This window comes from Anopheles arabiensis, chromosome 2 (genome assembly GCF_016920715.1).
Source record: "Anopheles arabiensis isolate DONGOLA chromosome 2, AaraD3, whole genome shotgun sequence".
NCBI classification, from domain to species: Eukaryota; Metazoa; Arthropoda; class Insecta; order Diptera; family Culicidae; genus Anopheles; species Anopheles arabiensis.
The window spans coordinates 109,100,683-109,120,158 of NC_053517.1; the positions used below are offsets into that span (position 1 = coordinate 109,100,683).

At 45.8% G+C, this 19,476-nt stretch overlaps 1 protein-coding gene and 1 long non-coding RNA gene across 6 annotated transcripts; both read left to right on the plus strand.

The window, feature by feature from the left end:
• Positions 1–1,238: 1,238 nt before the first annotated feature.
• LOC120897302 (peptidylglycine alpha-hydroxylating monooxygenase) lies at positions 1,239–18,576 on the plus strand. Of its 5 annotated transcripts, none has more exons than XM_040302073.1 (7): positions 1,239–1,313; positions 2,431–2,818; positions 13,165–13,222; positions 13,315–13,402; positions 13,551–13,753; positions 16,899–17,289; positions 17,369–18,576. In XM_040302073.1, the coding sequence occupies exons 2-7, from the start codon at positions 2,507–2,509 to the stop codon at positions 17,535–17,537; spliced, it is 1,221 nt and encodes a 406-aa protein (XP_040158007.1). In that variant the 5' UTR covers positions 1,239–1,313; positions 2,431–2,506; the 3' UTR covers positions 17,538–18,576. The 5 variants fall into 5 exon arrangements, with proteins under 5 accessions (XP_040158007.1, XP_040158004.1, XP_040158006.1 ...); XM_040302070.1 differs by having other exon boundaries at positions 1,249–1,533; XM_040302072.1 differs by having other exon boundaries at positions 1,249–1,447.
• Positions 8,587–9,351, plus strand: LOC120897303. The gene is made up of 2 exons (XR_005738518.1): positions 8,587–8,671; positions 8,737–9,351. It is a non-coding gene; the product is annotated as an uncharacterized LOC120897303 (long non-coding RNA).
• Positions 18,577–19,476: the final 900 nt, after the last annotated feature.

The window sequence follows — 19,476 nt, forward strand, 5'->3', positions numbered from 1 at the left end:
CTAAACGGAATATATAAAGACTTCGTTTAGCAAACGGCAAACGACTCATGCATTCTAAAAATAGAAAAAAGCTGATGGCGCCATCTGTTTGTGGGATTCCCAACCAGCGAAGCTTCCTCGCTTGGAGGAGAGCTTTCTCATTCCTTCTGTACTCATTCCTTTATACAATTGTTTAAACACTAAAGTCCAATGTAAACCATTTTTACAGAATCAAGTGAGATTTGATTAATGGTCGATGGTGTTGATACCCACACCCAGATACCCCGATGGTATCTGACCACACGACCCAAAGTCTATATAATACAGAGGTCGAGTCGTCCAGAACATTTGATCAAAAAGCGTGGGAAAGTTTTGACAGCTGGATGAAAAAGCTTCAATAGTTTCATCGTAGCATACATTGTGTTTAGTAGTGTTTTAGTTGTTGTGCATGCAGTGGTCTGAATGCATTTTCGGCCATTTTTATATCGTTTGTTTGTAATATTGTACCTAAAAAGTTGACGAATATCAAGAAAAGATAGAATTATAGTACAATTATTGATTGTAACAAGATCAGTGCCCAAAATTAGGACGAAATCTTGTGCAGCTCAAGAGGGTCAAAGCTAAGAGGCCAGATTTCTGATTGTGGTCATTTTTATGTGATGAATTACTGAAAAAACTACTCCATGCCACGTTCATGAGAAAGAAATGTATAGTTGAACTAAGTTTTGAGCACAAAACGCACAATTAGCCCTAAAAAGTGTATGGTTGTTTGGAATCGTTTGTGAACGCTTTTTCATCTAACTGTCAAAAATAAGCTTTCAAAATGGTGGACCAAAATCGAGCTATGCATCGACCTCTGTATTATATGGACTTTGACACGACCATTCATAAGGATTTTTGCTGGGAAAGTTAAAAGGCCAAATAGGCCATGATGGAATGAAGATTGTCGAAACACATTGCAAGAAAAGGACAACAATATATAATGATGATGAGTGGTGGGTAATACGCCATCTATTGAGCAAACCAGTAAAGCTAGAGAGCTTTCATTTTTTTTCTATGGATATTAGATTTTCCACTCGTTTCAGCTTAATCTTTAGCGCATGGACAGGCTATACGAGCTCCAAAATCTAGTGAGAAAAGACGTGCTCTCTCGCTTCGGCACACAGGAAAGCTTCCGTTTTGCTGCTTGGGGACGCTTGAGAATGTGTCAAACTTCGCAGAACGAAAAGCTGCGAAAGCTAACCTGTTCCGCGAGGCCTGGCAGAGAGCTTCTTTTGTATGTTGTCTTTCGCCGAACGGAACGGTCGTGCGTGCTAGCGCGACAGGCTGTGCTGGTGCGTTTGTGAGGCGCTGCTGCTTCTTCTACTAACACTGTCTCTGGCTTTCACCAAAGAAGGCGTCGAGCGAGGTTGGTTGTGTTGACATTGCGAAAGTACAGGCAGGCGGCCGCAGCAGTAGTGTACAAAAGGTGCTCCGAAGGATAGTGTGGGAAAACCCAACCTTCCGCACAGCTGGGAGAAAAAATCCGCGTGAATTAGTTACCTGCTGGTGCTGGTGTGTATTTTGTGAAATTTAACACACATATTTATCGTGTAGCAGAGCACATCGAAAGAAGATTTTGTTCCGAGCGAAAGAGCGTGACTGTGAAGGAACAACAGTTTGTGGAGTTAATTGTGTTCATCCAATGAGCATCAAAGCGTAAATTGCAACAATATGTGTGGTGATTGTTTACTTCGTCAAGCGAACCTCTCTGAAGCTGTGGCAGTAGGAAGCTGCAGAGCCTCGGAGTGTGTGGAATCTACATCGATAGTGCTAGAAAAATCTTGAGCTTTACCAGGCAGGCAGATCAAAGGCGCATTTTCCCATCCAAATCGCTTTATTTCTTTTCGACGAAGTATCGTTTTAAAGTATCATGTTTAGCTTAGCTTTATTTTTAGCCTTCCGATGAGCCCACAGATGGAAGATTAAATAACAAGAGCGAAAAGGAGAGATAGGCTGTTTGAACTGGGAGAGTGATTCCCTCTCATTCGCACAAACACAGAGACGGTAAAGGTGACGAAGAGAAAGTACCGTTCAACAGTTCAACGCCGTGTTATTTTTTGGTACGGTTTTGATTACCTTTCCATAACAATTCCCAGTTAGAATCCTGTTGGCAAAAAGTGTCATTGACGCGTTCAACCTGTTAGTGAATTCTTTGGGATAGCTCCGTCTCTCTCGCGCTCTATCACTCGCTCTCGCTCTTCAAGGTTACCAGCGAGTGTGACCCAGCTACGAAGCTTCAGTGTGTGTGAGAAAGCTTCTTCGCGCGCTTGTAGTGTGCATCGCTAGTGCACAGCAATCTCACCCTTTCCAACGCGCCCAAAATACAAAAGTGACCAAACACGTGCAATCAGTGTGCGTAAAACTATTATCTCCCTTCTCATCATTCCGTTCCCACTCTTCTCCCCATAGGTTGCCTACACGTTAGGCAGTGTGTGAGTGTCTATGTGTATGTGTGTGTGTGGCGACAGTGCTAAACAGTGAAACAATGCATCATCCACGAGTGTCGTCACGGTTCAGTCGCTTCCATATGGCAGCAGCATCCTCCGACAGTAGCGAAATCATCCACACCTCGACCAGCAGTTCCCAAAGTAGGCGCAGAAGCGGCAGCAGCGACAGTAACAGTAAAAGCAGTTACCAAAAGAGCAATCGTCCGCTGCCGACGAGGATGATGACGCTGTGGTGGTCGGTGATGGTCTGGGCCGCCCTGGCAGTTGCGGTCTGCGGGCTTCCCGAGGGTGGCGGAAACTATCCGGTCGGCAAGTTCCCGTTCCTGATGCCGAAGGTCGTGCCGTACAAGGTATGACAATGCTGCAAGTGTGAACCTCTGTTGAGAGTATACCGTTTCTTTAGAATGTTTTAGAGCATCAAAGGCAACCATGGAAAGCGCACACGGGCTGCGAATTTTCTGCCCCAAAGGGGACGTGTCGAGAAGATTGTTCCGGAAGGTCGAAGCAACCGTACCATATGGTAGCGAATTTGCGTCAAGTTTTGTGACCGACGGGAAGAGAAGGCATGATAAGATGCGGCCTACGCGCAATTTCACACACGCACACAATGTGTTCAGGGTCACGTAAGGGTGAGGGATGGGTTTTTGATAATGCTCCTTCAGTGGTGTTGCAGTTACATAAATCGTTAAGGAAATTCTTTTAAACTGAAAATTAGAAACGATTGGTTCGATTTAAGGTGCAGTTTTGTTGCTTCATTCCCCATTAGTAATTCCCCTTTGATAATGAAAAATTAGCCATAGACTCATAACGCGCACTTGAAAGTTCCTTATCAGAATCTGAGGAACCGTTTCTTCACAGAGGGGGGAAACTGTGCAAACAAAATCAACCACACAGCCCAAACAAAACAAGCAGCTGTTTGGGGGTATGTGTCCATTGGGGCCCAAAACCACTTCGACACTTGTGCGCGTTGTTTTGCGCTCAACTGTGTTGTGTGTACGTGGCGCAGTGCGTTAGTTGTTGCGCCTAATCTAGAACATTGATCAATCGCCCTTCACTTTTGGGAGGGTGCAGTCGGGGTGTGGGCAATAGGACACACAGCTTGCATTGAGTAAAAGTGTAAGACGCTAGATCACCTTCAGTGTGGTTAGAGTGTAGAGACTCTGGAAATTTCGATTACTTGATAGACACTTTAAAGCTTTAAAAGAAAACCTTCCCTAAACACCGGTTCTTCTACTACCTGCCTGTTAACGTGTCACTCTCACCGAAACGGAAACGGCACAAAATCAGAACCTTCTTGTTTTGGTCGTCACCAGTCCAGTCCCACTCCAATCCAAAGGGCCCGGTGTAACAACGAGCCGGTCAAGCCGGTCTTGTTTGCACAGATGATTATCGTTTCCGACATTCTATCGCTGTGGAAGGCAAGGGGAGACGGAGCATCTGCCACGCTTAACTGTGTGCTCTTCCGGTAGATGGGTTGGAAAAGGTAAAGTAAGGGGAAATTCTTCTCTACAAACACGATCCAAAGGCGGTGGTATTGGACATCGGTTAGCAAATGGGTTGGAGTGTTTGTGGATCCCTTTCCCAGAATTAGGAGCAGCATCTTGCCAATGGTGTTCGCGTCAAAGGCGCACGATCTCGGTACTGGAGCTATAGGAATGGTTGTCCAATTAGTAACAAAGTGTTACATTTCGCTCTAGCAAATTGAAACAGTTTAAACTTGTCCGTTACTTTCATCTACAGGCAACAACCGTCAGAAGGCTTGGAAATCGAATGTAAATAGTTTGCAATTGGAATGATATTATTGTTGTCTGGGTTAAAATTTAATTAAACAGTACATTCGCCCATCATCAATTCTTGCTTACGATGTACGTATTTTACTGCTCTTCTGACCCACACAAGAAAGGGTAGAACCTCCTTCAATTAGGAATACATATGTGTTCATTTGCTGCATATCAGCCTCAATCAGCCATTTGTTTGTTTAATTGAATTGGCGGGGGTGAACGGCGACGGAGGGCGGAGGTAGACATTATCTTCATTTGTTTCGATTTTGATCAATAGAATAAACATTAGCATTATTGGACACGGGCAGGGATCGATCATGAACAGCGACGATATTCGTGATAGGGGAAAAGGTTGTGTCGACGGAGTGTGTGAGACTGTTTTGTTCTTCGTGTTTGTGTTCGTGGTATGGCTGCACACACGTGACGTAAGTGCATTTCTTTGATGAAAGGGTAACTTTGTATGACATTGTCGGAATACTAGCTTCTCAAAGTTACAGCAGTCTTTCTCTCCAAACTTCTTCACATAGCAAAGAGAGCAGAAAATACACTTCCCACAAGAAGTTAAGTCAAACGAAGAAACCTGCTCCCGTGGCACGAGCAAGTGGCTCAAACTTTTCACCATCGTTCCGTCGTGCGCTTGTTAACGTGACGTAGAACCAGGAGCAAACTACAGATTTCTGTCAGATGCAACCCAGTTCCAGTTTTCCTTCACTTTGGTCCCGCACCAAAGTTACCACTTTGTTGCTCTTCGTGTTTTTCGTTCCCGTTCGTTAGAGCGAAGTAATTAGAGTCGGACGGGGGCCTCAATCGATGGGCGGAATTCCAGTCGATCCGGCGTTTGTTTTGGCTCTTTTCAATCAAGCTAATAGTCAATCACCTTTACTCTCCTCAATGCCACTCACTGCCATCGACAGAGTGTCTCAGTTGGACAGTGAAAAGGGTGTTTGGATAATTGTTGTTGGCCCGAGTCCGAGAGTCGTCGAATTCGGTTCAATCCGGAGTGGACCGATGGTACTTTACCTTTATCGTTCGTGGCACCGTGTTTCAAACAATTTCCATTACTTTGAAGCCGTTACATTGTAGCCATTTTGGCATAAGAGATGGATGCACTCGAGCACACTAAAACAAAGCTCGTCATTATTCGTCGTTACAGTTTGCTTGTAACGCTTCATGATGATGATGGCGATGATGATGCATCAGGGTGGTTGTGGAGCATGAGCACAAACAAAAAACAACCGTGCATGAAATTTAATTTTGAAGCTATTTTTAGACATTTCCATTCATTCCCCATCGCCCCCCACATCCGCCCACTGTTTCTGCAAACTTTTCTTTTCAATAGCCTAGCGCAGCGTGGGTGGATGACGGCACGAAAAGTTTCTGTGTGTGTGTTGTGGCCAGGTTGGGTGAAAAATCCGCTTTTTCCGACCAGTTTGCTTCCCCTCTCTCCATTTGGTCCATCGTGAATTTGTTGTCACGCTGCGTTTGATGTACGTTGAAATCACTATTTTAATGGTTTTCCTTTTAGAATGATTAGAAAACACATTTAAAAAGCACCATGAAATAGACATGAAACAATGAAAATGTGAATATTTAGAGCGTACACAGAGAAAAGTCATACATGCGACAAAGAGCCAATCAAAGGGCCATTCTGAATTTAATGTTCTTTTGTACAATGTATGAATGAATTCCTCCTTTCCACGGGCAAACGGCAGAACTAAATGTGAACAATTTTCCCTTCCAATTGTTAAACGTTTGTGTGTATATCGACAAACAGCACAATCCGCATAGAGCCGCTCACTCACTCACGTCGTCAATTAGTGGAACGCACGTAAACGCACCACACACACACCACACACGGGCACTTTCTTTCGCGCGCGTGTTGGCACCACGCCAGCATTCGTGCCAGATTGTCCAGGCACCAGGGCCGGGGGAGGGTTTTTGGATTTTTGGGACGCCGGCATCACACGACCCGCGCGCTATGACGTCAGCAACAGAGCGAGACAGGGAGAAGGAAAACCAACAGCGTTTGCTATTTCTTTTCCTTTGCTGCCGGCATTTTCCACGCATTGGCGTTATTACGCACGTACGCAACAGCACCGCAAAGACTTGGAAAGAGGAAGAAGCGGTTGAGGTTTTTCCGATGTTGATTCATACGAGAGCTAGCTCCCCCATTATGATGTTGCCGGCAGTGTAGAGAAGAACGAAAACTGTAAGAAGCAGCGCACCAGGAGAGGGCCAACACGCTGGAGTGATGGAAATGACGACGGTACAAGTGGGCTCTCGGCACCGTATGTGGGCGTTTAGTGCCGGGCCATATTGGCACGGATTGGCATGGATGATGTTCGTCATTGACTGACTGTTTTTGTTGGGAAGGCTTTTTGGGACAAACGAACCTTCCTTTTTGAGCAGAGTGTATCGATTATTGATTTACTTCTCTTTAGTCTGCAACGGATTGTGAAAATACATCGCCATTGAACCATAAGGAAGCTAACATTTGTTTAGGAAGCTAACTGGAATTAATAATTTATCAAACTTTTTCCCACCTTTACTCTGGTGTCTTTGGGGCAGATCCTGAGAAACCAAAGGTAAACTAACGGGGATCCCTTTTTGGGCGTCATAATTTGGGTGTCATTAATTGAACCCCTTTTACCCGGACATGCTCCGGAAAAACGGCCCAAGAAGGCGGGAAACCCGAAAGCGTCGGTGGGTGATTAGGTTTGATGATGGAAAATTGCCTCCACCTGGGGGAGTATCGGTTGCTCCCTTTGCAGAAGGAGTGTAGGATTCATACCTTTCTTCGATTTCTCTCTCTCTCTCATTCGCTCCGTTTCGAACGGTCAGGACACTCAGCAACACAAACACTTTGGCAATTATGGTTATAATCATTGGAAAAGTTTACCAAATCTTCTATCGGCCCGGATTGTGGCTAGACGATCGGTTGAGAAGTGCCTCAAGGCTATGGCGCAGAGAGAAGCATATGCATGACGATGAATATTCACAATTCAAAGTTGTTCGTCCTTCTTTTATGCTCTATGCTGGGACGTAAAAAGATGGGACAGTGAAAAGCTTTTATTTGGGAGCGGGAGGGACAGGGACAACCAAAGAGAGCTCCCCGTGAAAGCCCCACCAGCAGTTGTCAAATTATGCATGAATAATTTAAAAAGATGTATCACACACGTGTCGCTCGCATTGTGTCCCTAATCCTGACGAAGAGCACTGAAATGCAGGGGGATGGAACAACAGGGTTGTTATTTTATCAGTAATAACGTGGAAGAGGAGGCAGTGCATGGAAAAGAAATACCTACAAGGCTGACATTAAACTTGTTTCGCTAGCCAGTTCTAGGAATCACGCGCCCGCTGTGCACGTCTTTTTTTCGTAAAAAGAACATTTGAAGCCTCCTTGGATGTGTATTTTGTCACCCAGGCGTCGTTTGGCTTTGTGAGCAATGGCAGTTTTGTAAGATTTTAGGGCTATTTTTGGTAAAAATCCCACATTTTTGAAAGAAAACGGGTTGCAAATAGGGCTACGATTGAATATTATTTAAACTGCTGCTTAACAAAGTAAGCATCGCGTAGCTAATTACACATGAAGTACAATACATGAAGTGGGGATCTAGTCTGTAGGATACGAGTGAAGATGTTGCGTCCATCTTTCTATCTGCCTCCGTTCCGCTGTGGCCGTCGATTATAGTTCCCGCTGTGTTTGATTTCGACAATTTCGAGCCTGAGCATTACGTTGGCTTCGTAATGCTTCAATTGCCAGCTGTTGGTCGAGTAACGATATGAAGATGGCACAATCTGTAAATAAATGAAGAGAAGAAATGAATTAGTACAATATTGACGACAAGGTAATGACGTTTGCTACCCGGCCGGCAAAGTAGTGTAGTCTTTCGGCATACACTGCTTGTGATTGTTCCGGTAAATTGGTGGTGGTAGCAATTGTTCTTGCTGCTGTTGGTGCTGGTCGTTCTCCCGCGGGCCATGATCGATTCGTAAGAATATGTAGTTTCCCACATTATTCAGCCGAATGCCCGCTTTGGAGAGCATACAGAGAGATAGAGCATACACACGATTGCAAAGCAAAGGCTTTTCGTTTGTATTTCACATCAGTTAACTTACGTAAATTCATCGCGAGATGCATCGGAGCTCGGATCTTCTTTGGCGGCGGTTTTTCGTTCGGACACATTTTGTTAAGTAATTTGCAGTTCACGACTTATCGCTTGAAACTGCCACAATGAAGTGAAGGCGCTGCATTGCACAGAAGGTGAACAATCCTCGCGGAGTCTGGAAGATCGTTGCTAGGGGCAACGGCTGCTACGAAAATGGCGATGAAGTCGCTGAACATGGCCGGGGTAGATTAAACACAGTTCTTCTACAGGACATTGGGATTGAATTGAAAAAGAAACAGACCAATTGCACTGTGTAACTATTTCGAAGAATATGTAAGCAAAGTTGCATTCAATTAACTTACTTTTTTTGTTAATTAGCTTTTCGTTTTAGATTGTTTGATAAAACACGATGCCACGTGTTCCATGATTTATGGATAAACGGTTTGTCAAAATCGTACGTCTAATTGTACGAGTGTGTTCCAATCTGAAGGATAAAGGAGATGAATCCAAGCTGCCAAGTATGGCTTGTCAGAATCCATCACGTTCACCTTCCACCTTCCGATGTTCTACAGCACGCCAAACCAATAAAAAGCAGACAAGAGACAAGAGCTTCATCAATCCATCAATTTGACACCGGCACCGCAACACACTGATGAATGGTTTGGTGCCGGCTCGGAATGGAAAGAAGGTGTTGACATCAAGATTCGTTCCCGCTCCCGGCACACTGATCTCGCCGACACGCGACATGCTTATCAAAATCTATTACAGCTTTCCTTTGCGGCAAAAGCATAAGCCGGTTTCCTAGAGTGTGCACTTAATGGTGAACGCGAAAGGAAACGAATGACATCAAGGATCGCAAATCTCCTCGATTCGATTTGTGCCACCACGAAGATGATGAACGAACTGGTTGGAGAAACGTATACGGAGCAGGGAATGTTGGAAAACATGCTGAAAACACACAGATACACATAGCAAACGTTTGCCGGCGCAATATTTTCCATCTTCTAACGAATCAATGCGTGTGGGTGGTGTGCTATTTTTGGACCACGCCACCGAGACGAGTGTGTTTCGTGGGTGAAAGGGGATAAAGAAAGCATCGGGAAAATATCACCGGCGCCCCATCATCCTCCAACCACTCTCACTGTTTCGCACTCTTTCCGGTCAAACATAACTCAGCCTCGGCAGGATTCACCAGCGCTCTTGTTGGGATATTTTGGATCTGGAAGGAAGGGTTTGGCTAATTTTAGACCTGCTTGGATGCTTTTTGAGACTGGATTGATGGTACGATTCAGGGTGGGTTCAGGTTATGGTGGGAGCTTTTGCGGCCATACTCAAAACATCACCACAACAACCCGAACGGGTTTGTTTGTCCAGAGCTGCTATTTGTGTTGGCGAATTATAGACCATCGATATGGTATGGTGGCTGATCCAAGCATTGCATGAAGAATGGACTGTGAAGTTTGCTAGAGATCGTGTTCGGAAAACGCCCTGTTACAAGGATAAACAAGCAAAGGTAGTAACCCTCAATCCGATCCATTGGCAAAGGGCTCTATTGCTCCCTTTGCTTTAGTTGTTTTGATTACCCTAGCTATGTGTAGTACATACCATCCCACCGAACACATCCCCCTGAGTGTCACGTACGCGGAAGGTTATTTAATCCATTCCCTTCTCCGCAGATGGATGTCTGAATTATAGAGAACCGTATTGTTGAGGGCGGCGTACATTGATTCTCTTACCTCCCGGAGAGAGTGTACCGGAATTTGGATGAATCCGTTCCCCCTCCCCCCGAACAGATATACTCTCGCGAGGCAATGCTTTTGCAATGTTAATGGAATGCTATGGAATACTGTTTGTTATGTTGTTATGCTATGGTACAACAATTTCGTGGAATTGCGATTGATGGGTGTAACATACGCCATGGCACTTGGCAATGATTTTTCCTGTACTGCCTTCCAAGGGACTATTTCCTGAGCAGATTACACTTTTCCACGAATTTACCTGCGCAGCAGCTACTTTGTAGGAATTTCCTTTTAAAAGTGTCTTTTTATAACATCCTAGGTATGACAAAAACGCCAGTAATTACCTCAATATCACGCCAAAAGTAAGCGCCATTTTCTTTTCAATTTTTTTTCCTAACCACCGGTTGACGGAGAATATTTTTAATTACCATCTATTTTCGCTTTTATTCTCGCTGCTACAAAAAACTAGCACCGCCGGTTGCTTCTTCATTTCCTCGTATCCTTAAATTTTCCGTGGGCAGATAAGGCTAATTATGGAAATTAGTGAAACGGACGGTTTGCTTGCCTGCTCTCCCTCGCCTCTTCCTTGGAATTTTCCCCAATCACGATCACACTTTACGCCAGTGTGGGTGGTGTTGGCTGGTATTACAGACGCCAGCCATACGAGGGGCTAAAAAAGAAACCCCCTGGACCATAGGGCTGCAGCGCTGCAGCGCACGGTAGAGACAAACGAGTCTTGCTTCGGTAGCTTCACGTCCCACGAGCGGAAGTTTGTATGGTTCTTGGCACAATGATTGAGTGCCTGAGTGGGGAAGAGGTAGGGGGATCCCTGTGGATGAAGGTCCTTTTTATCGTTATCCGTAATCACGACCGAAGGTGTCGAAATGAATAATTTAACCCCCGCTCTACGTGGGATTTTCGTTTTTCTTGCCCTTTTTTTACAGAATGCTACCGACTGGTGTAATTGTACAGGGGAGACTTTGCTGGTGAATGATTTGTGGAAAAAGCTACTCCCACTCTCCCCGGGGTGGGCTTGATTGCATCACATCCCGCGAGAATAATTAACTCCCGCACTGAATCGGTTGCTGATGATTGTGATTGGAACGCAAATATCAGGACCTGGCTTGGTTGCCGGCGTGACCTTTATCGAACCGGGTGGCATTTCAATTTTAAATCGCTCGATGATGTCCATCGAACCATTTCCCGATGATTCAAACACAGTCTTGTGCAATCGTACTGGGAAAAGTCCTGTTAGTTGTACTGGCCATGCGGGGTCATGTCCTTCCGGTAGAAAATGAACTTGAAAATGTGTTTTCCATCTGTGAACCATACTCCGCATTTAACCCATAAGCTACGCCATTAGTGACCATTTTGCTCTGCGGGTCGTTTCCTTGCTCCCACTCCCATTAGCTCACAAATTGGATGTCCTTTTGATACAGGGCTTTTTTTTGTTGTTAAATATGATCACCAAATCCAATAAAGCTCGAGAAAAGGAGGAGAGCAAAAAGGGTTCTGGGGAATGGAACTGATCAGCGCAGAGTATGCAAAATATGGTATCCCGTTATACCTCGATTAACCTGCACCACCCCCCCCCCCCCCCCCCGCAAAGGGAGTGGCATAGCTTGTTGACCTCCGCAGCGCATATGACCTCGAGTGAAAGTGCTGCCGGGAGCCTGCAGGTCAAAGAAATGCACGAGCGAGCAAGAGCGTGGCACAAAGCAATATGAGATCGTTAGCAAATGAATGTATTCCATACGTGGGTTGGAACGGTCGTGCGACGGGCGGATGTGTGCGTTCCGGAATGTGCCGTGTGGACGATGAGACTGGATTTATTCCTCCGAATAGCACAGCATTTGCTTGCTCTCTTCCCTGCGATACATTACGGGTTGCCTTTCGTGTCTGGCATCCTGTGGCATGTTCGGTGTAATGGAAAGACTAAACTGTGTTTGATAGGGGGAGGTACAGGGCGTTTCTCTCTTCTTCCTCCCTCTCTCCCTCTCTCTATTGAGAAAGTTCTCGAACGGAGCTTTCCCTCGTTGTACGTCGTTATCTCCCGAGATATTTTCCCCCTTGTTACTTTCAATTTATTTCGACGAACGAACGTCATTCGGCTCTCCAGGGAAGAGAGGGAGACCAAGGGGAGCGGGGTTGTTTTTTTTTTTGGTCGGTGTGCAAATGGTGAGTGGCAGTGAATGTGAATTCAATTTAGGTTTTCGCCAGCATGATGTACTGCTGCTGCTGCTGTCATGCCCCGTCGTCCGCGTAAGATGCGCAGATTATCCTCGTGCAACAGGTACCGGTCCCAAGGGAGCGGGTGGGAGGGCTATACTGCAGAGTTCATTTGATTAAAAGCATCCATCTCGTCGCCTAAGCGTGGCAGCTTTCGACAGACGATGGACACGGTGGTATTAGATTTTTTTTTGGTGTGTATAATGTTTTAATCGAACCATCGTTTGCGCGAGAGCGTTGCGCTTGTTCGCTGTTGACGCGCAAATGGAAAATAAACAGCTTTTCCTCCCGGGATAATCAAAACGGGATGGTTTCGGTGGGTTTCGGCTTCAACTTTGCCATTTTATGATTTGCGGTTACGCTGGGGATAAATTAATAAACGCTGGGTCCGATAATCAATAATGTCGCAACACTCAAAAAGCCACTTTTGAGCTTTTTCCGAGTTGTTTGAAGTCAACGTTTTATTGGTACTGGGAACAGTAACCGATAGAAATATCAAAAAGGGGAAATTAATATTAAATGTGTGGTTCAATTTTTTGTCAATTTATTGAAATATTCACAGGAACAGACGCTGTTTTGTCGCTTAATAACATTAAATGCGTTCCGGTAGTGGGAAACCTAAATGTGACGCACGGTAATTTGAGAACAACGAAACCATTTATTTTACTAATGAGATGCACACACACACACACACTCATTGGATTCGACGAATCAATTCCAACTTTGTCTTGTCAGAACAACTACGTCTAACTGTGCCGACAAATTGTATGTGTATGGTTCCTGCCTGTACTAATTCCGTTCTTTTTTGACTGTTTGCTTTTCTCCCCTTCCCCACCAGCCCGAACTCTACCTCTGCACACCGGTGAAGGTGGACTACACCAAGAGCTACTATATCGGTAAGTGTTGTGTGCGTCTACAACCCATCCTCTATTAGCTATATTAACATACTTTCCCATTCCTTTCTTTCTTTCTTTCTCTCCCCCAACAGTGGGCTTCGAACCGAACGCCACCATGGCCACCGCGCACCATATGCTACTGTACGGCTGCGGTCAACCCGGTTCCGAATCGGCTGTATGGTAAGTTGCTTCCGGACGGCCAATGGGGAGCAATATTTCCCCCCAAAAATGACAACCGCTCCAAAATGATGAAGTAGTAGTAGCGTTCCCGGGGCTTTTAAACAATGCTGCTGTCACTGTTTTGTTTGTTTCTTTCCAATTTCGGCAGGAACTGCGGTGAGATGGCGGGCGGTAGCGAGGAAAGCGGCAGTCCCTGCGGAAGTGGCGCACCGTCGCAAATTATCTACGCGTGGGCCCGTGACGCACCGAAGCTGGAGCTGCCGGAAGGCGTCGGTTTTAAGGTCGGCAAGGACTCGCCGATCCAGTACATTGTGCTGCAGGTCCACTATGCCCACATCGATAAGTTCAAAGGTAAATCATGTGGTGCCAGAGAGAGAGAGACCCCCGTAAATCCTCAAGCTCTGTGTGTGTGGTTTGTGCCTGTTTGTTTATCGAAACTTTCCTGACGTAGACGTAGACGGCTTTCAGCGAACGCGAGGTTGTTTACTTGCAGTGTTACTTTACACATTAAAATGAACAAGGGAGGAAATCGCACACCAGAGTTGATGGTGGTGGTAAATCAACCGGGCTTTTCACCCAAGAGCGCAGGGAGGTATCTCATCTCGGAGGTTGTGAAATCCATTTGCACAAACACCCACGGACGGGGTTTGCCCACCGCATGCTCTGAAGGATCGCAGCGCTGCCAGCGGTTAGAAATGAATCAAAATTTTATGACTCTCCCTCCGGGGGCCCCCTCCCGGACTCCATTGCGCTTTCCACTTTGGCGGGCAGGAGGAGGAAGCGTGCTTAATTGAGTTCTGCGGAGGGAGGTGGGTCGTGTTTCTCTTGCTGCTAGACACTTGCGGGAACTGCTTTTCCTACCAGTTGGGAGATAAACCGCGCCCGCGCGACGACCGACTGTGTCGTAATGCGTGTGTAGGTGGCAGGTAATTCCGAGATAAATGCCATCGCTACCTACGCGCTTATCCCGGTACCAACCGGTAGACACAAAGGCCATCCCATCGTAGGGGGAGGAGGAGGGTTTCGTTACGGAACGTACCAGAAAGGACATACGCGGTTTGTGCAATCCCAGGCCAAAAGGAAAAACAGCGAAAAGCTAACCAAACAGTAGCTTCTCGAACGTGTGCTCAATATTCGAGAGCTCCGGTGGTGGAAAATGACGAAAAGAGTAGTAAAAAAACAGTAACCCAAAATTTGAAGGTAGGAGGAGGCATCCTCCTCCGAGTTCCTGCAGCGTGTTGGTGTTCGCTGGGAAAGTTTGTTCACGCATATTGCCACCGGAGGCAAATTTGGTGTGGTAGATTGGAAAGTTTTGCCATCCCGTTGGATCCGCAAGTCATAACTTTTGGTTTCTCTCACTCTCTCTCTCTCCCCCAGTGGGAAGATATGGTGGAAAGGACTGAATGGTTGGTGGGTTCAACCAACACAGGAGGAAGAAATTAATTGTGCTGTCGTTTACGGTGGAAGCTCATTGTTAGTACCTGCAAAAAGAAGAACATACCCAGGACCACCGGGTAGGACCACCGGAAAAGAGGAAACAATTTCCCATCCGGCAGAAAGGGGATGTGCACCACCCACCACAGTTCGCCTGCCAAAACGATTCATATTTTATTATGCACGCAGTGGATTCGCTCCACTCTCTCTGTGGTTTGACAAAAGCTACTGCATTCCTTTTTTCACGAACCTCTCGCGTCCCGCGCAGTTATCATCGTGTTTTTCAAACCTGTCACGAACGGCACCTGTTGAAATGTCTTGCGGAAAAAAAGTGTACGACAAAGCGGTGAGGAGGGAGTGGGCGAAAATATATTACCAACCACCACCCTTTCCGGAACTTCCGAACGTCCTTCCTTGCAACTTCAACTGCCGGTGTCTTCAGGTCACGGAGCACCATAAGCAATGTAAATCAATGCTACAATCCTCCAAATGCGGAGAGGACTTATTGTTGAAGACATCATTTCGTTGCCGTCCGAACTGATTGACACTAAAGTGCACATTTTTGGGAGGATTTGTATGTTGAAAAGTAACTCGGAGAAGAATGTTTGGAAGTAAGGCGATTCTCGAGACGTGGGTAAGATTTTAATTGAGGTTTAATGGGCAAAATAGTAGTGAAACTTCGCGCGAAAAACGGATGGCAGTGAGCTGAGATAGAGCCATACTTAGCCTTGTTGATGCCTCGCCGCAGGCTGTACTGGTAGTGTTTGTTCAGTAACCAGAAACCGTTACCGGGGTTGTGGGTTTACTTGTTGTGCCCTTTTTCCTGGAACCATTTGATAATCTTCTTCAAGCAAGCGAACGACCACGACCACCATCATCGAGACACGGCAAAAGTCAAGTAGCAGAAAGGCGCCGATGAGCAGCCCTGAAGCAAAAAGCGAATGAATGGTGGCGGTGTAGGTTGTTAGCTTTTTAGACATTGCCAGTTCAATGTTGCTTGAGAAAGTGAGCTGTTACTGTATACTACTGACCAAGTTGGTGGAAGGTTTAAGCTACCTGTCTATTGTCTCCGCCTTTCGTCAGTTACGCTCCGATACGGTTTCGGTGCTACATTTAAATCCCACTCCATGTCACAGTATTGAAGCGGGCGTCACAAGACGTTCGGTGAAACTATATTTATTGCTATTGTAATTCATCCCCAAGCCAGAATTCCCAAGATGGTCGTCTCAGGGACCTTGAAAACTTGGAGCTTCGAGTTGCGAGACTACGTGCTCTAGGAATCGTTCCCGAGGCCACTGAAAAGCCAAGACATCGGCAGACTTGATATCCACGGGTTGGTTGGGGTACAGCAAGCAGCAGTGATTCGATAAATCATTCATGAGGTACGCTCCAGGAACTGCACTGACGAAAGGATGTAAAGATAAGGGGCTGTACCATTGGTGCGTGTTCCATGCGGCTGGAGCTGAGTAGGGCTGGAGTAGTGTGGAGTTGAAGGTCAAAACATAAACCTGATGGAAACGTCTTGCCCCTTTATCTTACCGTATAATGACTTATTTTTTCCATTGAAACGAACTCCTTTCTCTCGTGCTATAAAGTTTTCCTTATTCGAATTGAAAATTCCATCCAGCTATTGGAATGTTGTGGCCTTTGTGGTATCCGACACCCCGGGCGTTGCATTCCCATTGTGGACGGAAAATCGTTCGATTGTGAATAATGCAATTGAGTTTGTGTTAGTGTGAGTGTCCGGCTGCTGTCGTGTGCAGTGCATGTTGTTCATTCAACCGGATGCTCCAGGAAGAGTACTCGCACGTGCCCTGTTGATGAGAGGAAAAGCAGAAGCTACGTTGCACTCCATAAAGCTTCGTACTCTTTGGAGTGTAAAGTAATAAAACCGGCTACTGGTTGGTAGTCGTGTATGCAACAGATGGGTCGTCCCTCGTCCAATTAGTTTGTGTGCTTCGTTAATTTACATTCATTTTAAGCTTCGTCCTACTCCGATCCCCCTTGCGGGTTATGTGTTATCTAGAGCTTAATTAACGTTTATCCCTTCTCCCCGCGCCAGATGGAACCACGTACGATGACTCGGGCATATTCATCCACTACACCACGAAACCACTGTCGAAGCAGGCCGGTGTCATCCTGCTCGGTACGGCCGGCTACATCCCACCGATGGCAACCGAACACATGGACACGCTGTGCGACATCCAGGAGGACAAGGTGATCCATCCGTTCGCCTACCGTACGCACACGCACAGCCTGGGCCGAATGGTTTCCGGCTACCGGATTCGAAAGGACGACGCCGGCACCGACCAGTGGACGCTGCTCGGCAAACGTGACCCACTGACGCCACAGATGTTCTATCCGGTCGAGAGCCGGGATCCGATTCGCAAGAACGATCGACTCGCTGCCCGCTGCACCATGGAGAGCAATCGGACGCGCATCACGAAAATTGGGTAATTACTTCGAGGGGAGGAGTTTGATAAGCTTTTCATTTACTAACGTCTGTCTGTCTGTTGCTGCCCTTTTTTACAGTGCCACCAACGAGGATGAAATGTGCAACTTCTATCTGATGTACTACGTGGAGAACGATGAACCGCTGCAGATGAAGTACTGTTTCAGCAACGGACCGCCACTGTTCCGCTGGAGTAATCGTGAAACGGAATTAAATCACATCCCCGATTACGATTCGAGCCATCTGTAAGGCGTGTGTGCCAGGGCTAGGGCATAGACGTTAACAGTGACCACAAGCACACACATAGAAGCTGCCGTTGGCTCGGTACTGGGAATGAGAAGACAATGCGGATGGTATTCCCAGTACTGGGACGCTCGGTCCATTTTATTAGGTGGTCTTGCTGCTGCTGCTGCTGCTGGTGTTGCTGATGTGCTGAAACTCTACATTCAACATTCTCTCTGATTCACTTTCCCTCACTTTCCTTATGTCTCTACATTCCCTCCGAGACACACACACGTACACACACACATTGTACAGTCGAATTGGCTGACCGGGTCCTAACTAACCAGTGCGAGGAGAGCTATATTTTCGAGGAAAATGCTAAACTTCAAAGTACGAATTTTCATATCACACAATTTTAACCAAACGGACGGACGGATGGATGGACGGACTCGCGCACGTGGTTTGCGAAAAGAGCACGCATAATTACGCATTTATCCTATATATATACAGACATTATCGAGCCAACTCCATCGCTCTATCTCCCTTCTGCTGTAGCAAGAGAGTGTAGTGAGATGAACGATTCTAATAATCCCAATTTTAATAGACGAATGCAAGGATAGAAGGGACAAGCGCGGCACAAGGAACAGGGAATGCTTTCATGCTAGTCATATGGGAATTTGGTTTCACGTACGTCATGCTTTCCTTTGAGCACGCTTGTTGTTCAGTTCACTTTTTTTGGGGCAATGTTACTGCATAGAGCCGGGAGCGGGATGATAAAGAGACTTTAATGTATGCAATCGATGGTACAAGAATGATGCAGAACGGAACGGTTACTTAAAGGGCGAGGTGCGGGGTATATTTTACTATCAATCTATTATACACAAACAATAGAAAGTTGTTAAATTTTACGCATGAATGTTGCTAGTTACTGATGTGTGTGTGTGTGTGTTCCCAGACGTGCCTGAAAGGGGATCGCTTGGGGATCGCATACAGAGTGAATGTTATTGATGGGATTTATTTAAAAAAGGGATGTGATTAGAATGACCAGAGCAGTGGTGTGCTAGAGCAGGGGTCTCCAAACTTTTCAGTTCGCGGGCCGCATTGCTTCACAATCAACGTTGTTGAGGGCCATTTTGACGCTACCTTTAGAATAAGTGTCAAATCTCAAAGTCAAAGTCAAATCTCGTTTTAATAAGAAAATACTAACAAAATATATAAAATTTCTGGAGCTTTCTTTTATTGAATCTTGATTTTCGTCTTTCAGAGCTAAAAAAATAAATTTTGATTAGTTAGTCAGAAAAGAAAGCTATTTAATTTAACCTTTGCCCAGTAATCGCGGGCCGCATTAAAGGCTCTTGAGGGCCGCATGCGGCCCGCGGGCCGTAGTTTGGAGATCCCTGTGCTAGAGAAAGAGAGGGTGAGAGATAAGATAATCTGAATTGATCCTATCCGGACAAATGCAAAGCAAAATGTCCTTTATGAATTATTTATGCGTGTTGTTAGTAGGTTAAGAACTAGACACAGGTAGACTCAGACTTCTTATCCCCTCTTTCGACTAACGATTTCATTTGCCAACACAATGAGCAATCACATGGGAAGAAGGTGGTACATTCCTTTACGATTTTCATGCATTTATTATCAAGCCATAGTGCAACAAACAATTTCTCACAAAAAAGCTTTATGACTCTCCAATCTTATGATCCGATCCGATGAAAAGCTGGCAGACCATTTTGTATTTCCGCAAACGTACCACACACATTCACACATACACAAATGAAAGACAGAATCTTCTGTAGTGTTGTTCGTTTTGTAGATAATTGTAACATTATATAAAGCAAAAACAATGTGTAAGGACTATAAGCAAAGTAGCTCCCCCCCCCCTCCCCCAACTCCAAGTGAGAAAAGCGACATCGTCCCTCCCCATATATAGCCGTCTTTAAAAAAAAAGAAAAACAGCTATCCTCAA

Coding starts and splice junctions, on each gene's coding strand:
- LOC120897302 (XM_040302073.1), top strand. CDS start 2,507: ATGCATCATCCACGAGTGTCGTCACGGTTCAGTCGCTTCCATATGGCA. Junction 2,819..13,164: donor CGAAGGTCGTGCCGTACAAG/GTATGACAATGC, acceptor CTTCCCCACCAG/CCCGAACTCTACCTCTGCAC. Junction 13,754..16,898: donor CCACATCGATAAGTTCAAAG/GTAAATCATGTG, acceptor TCCCCGCGCCAG/ATGGAACCACGTACGATGAC.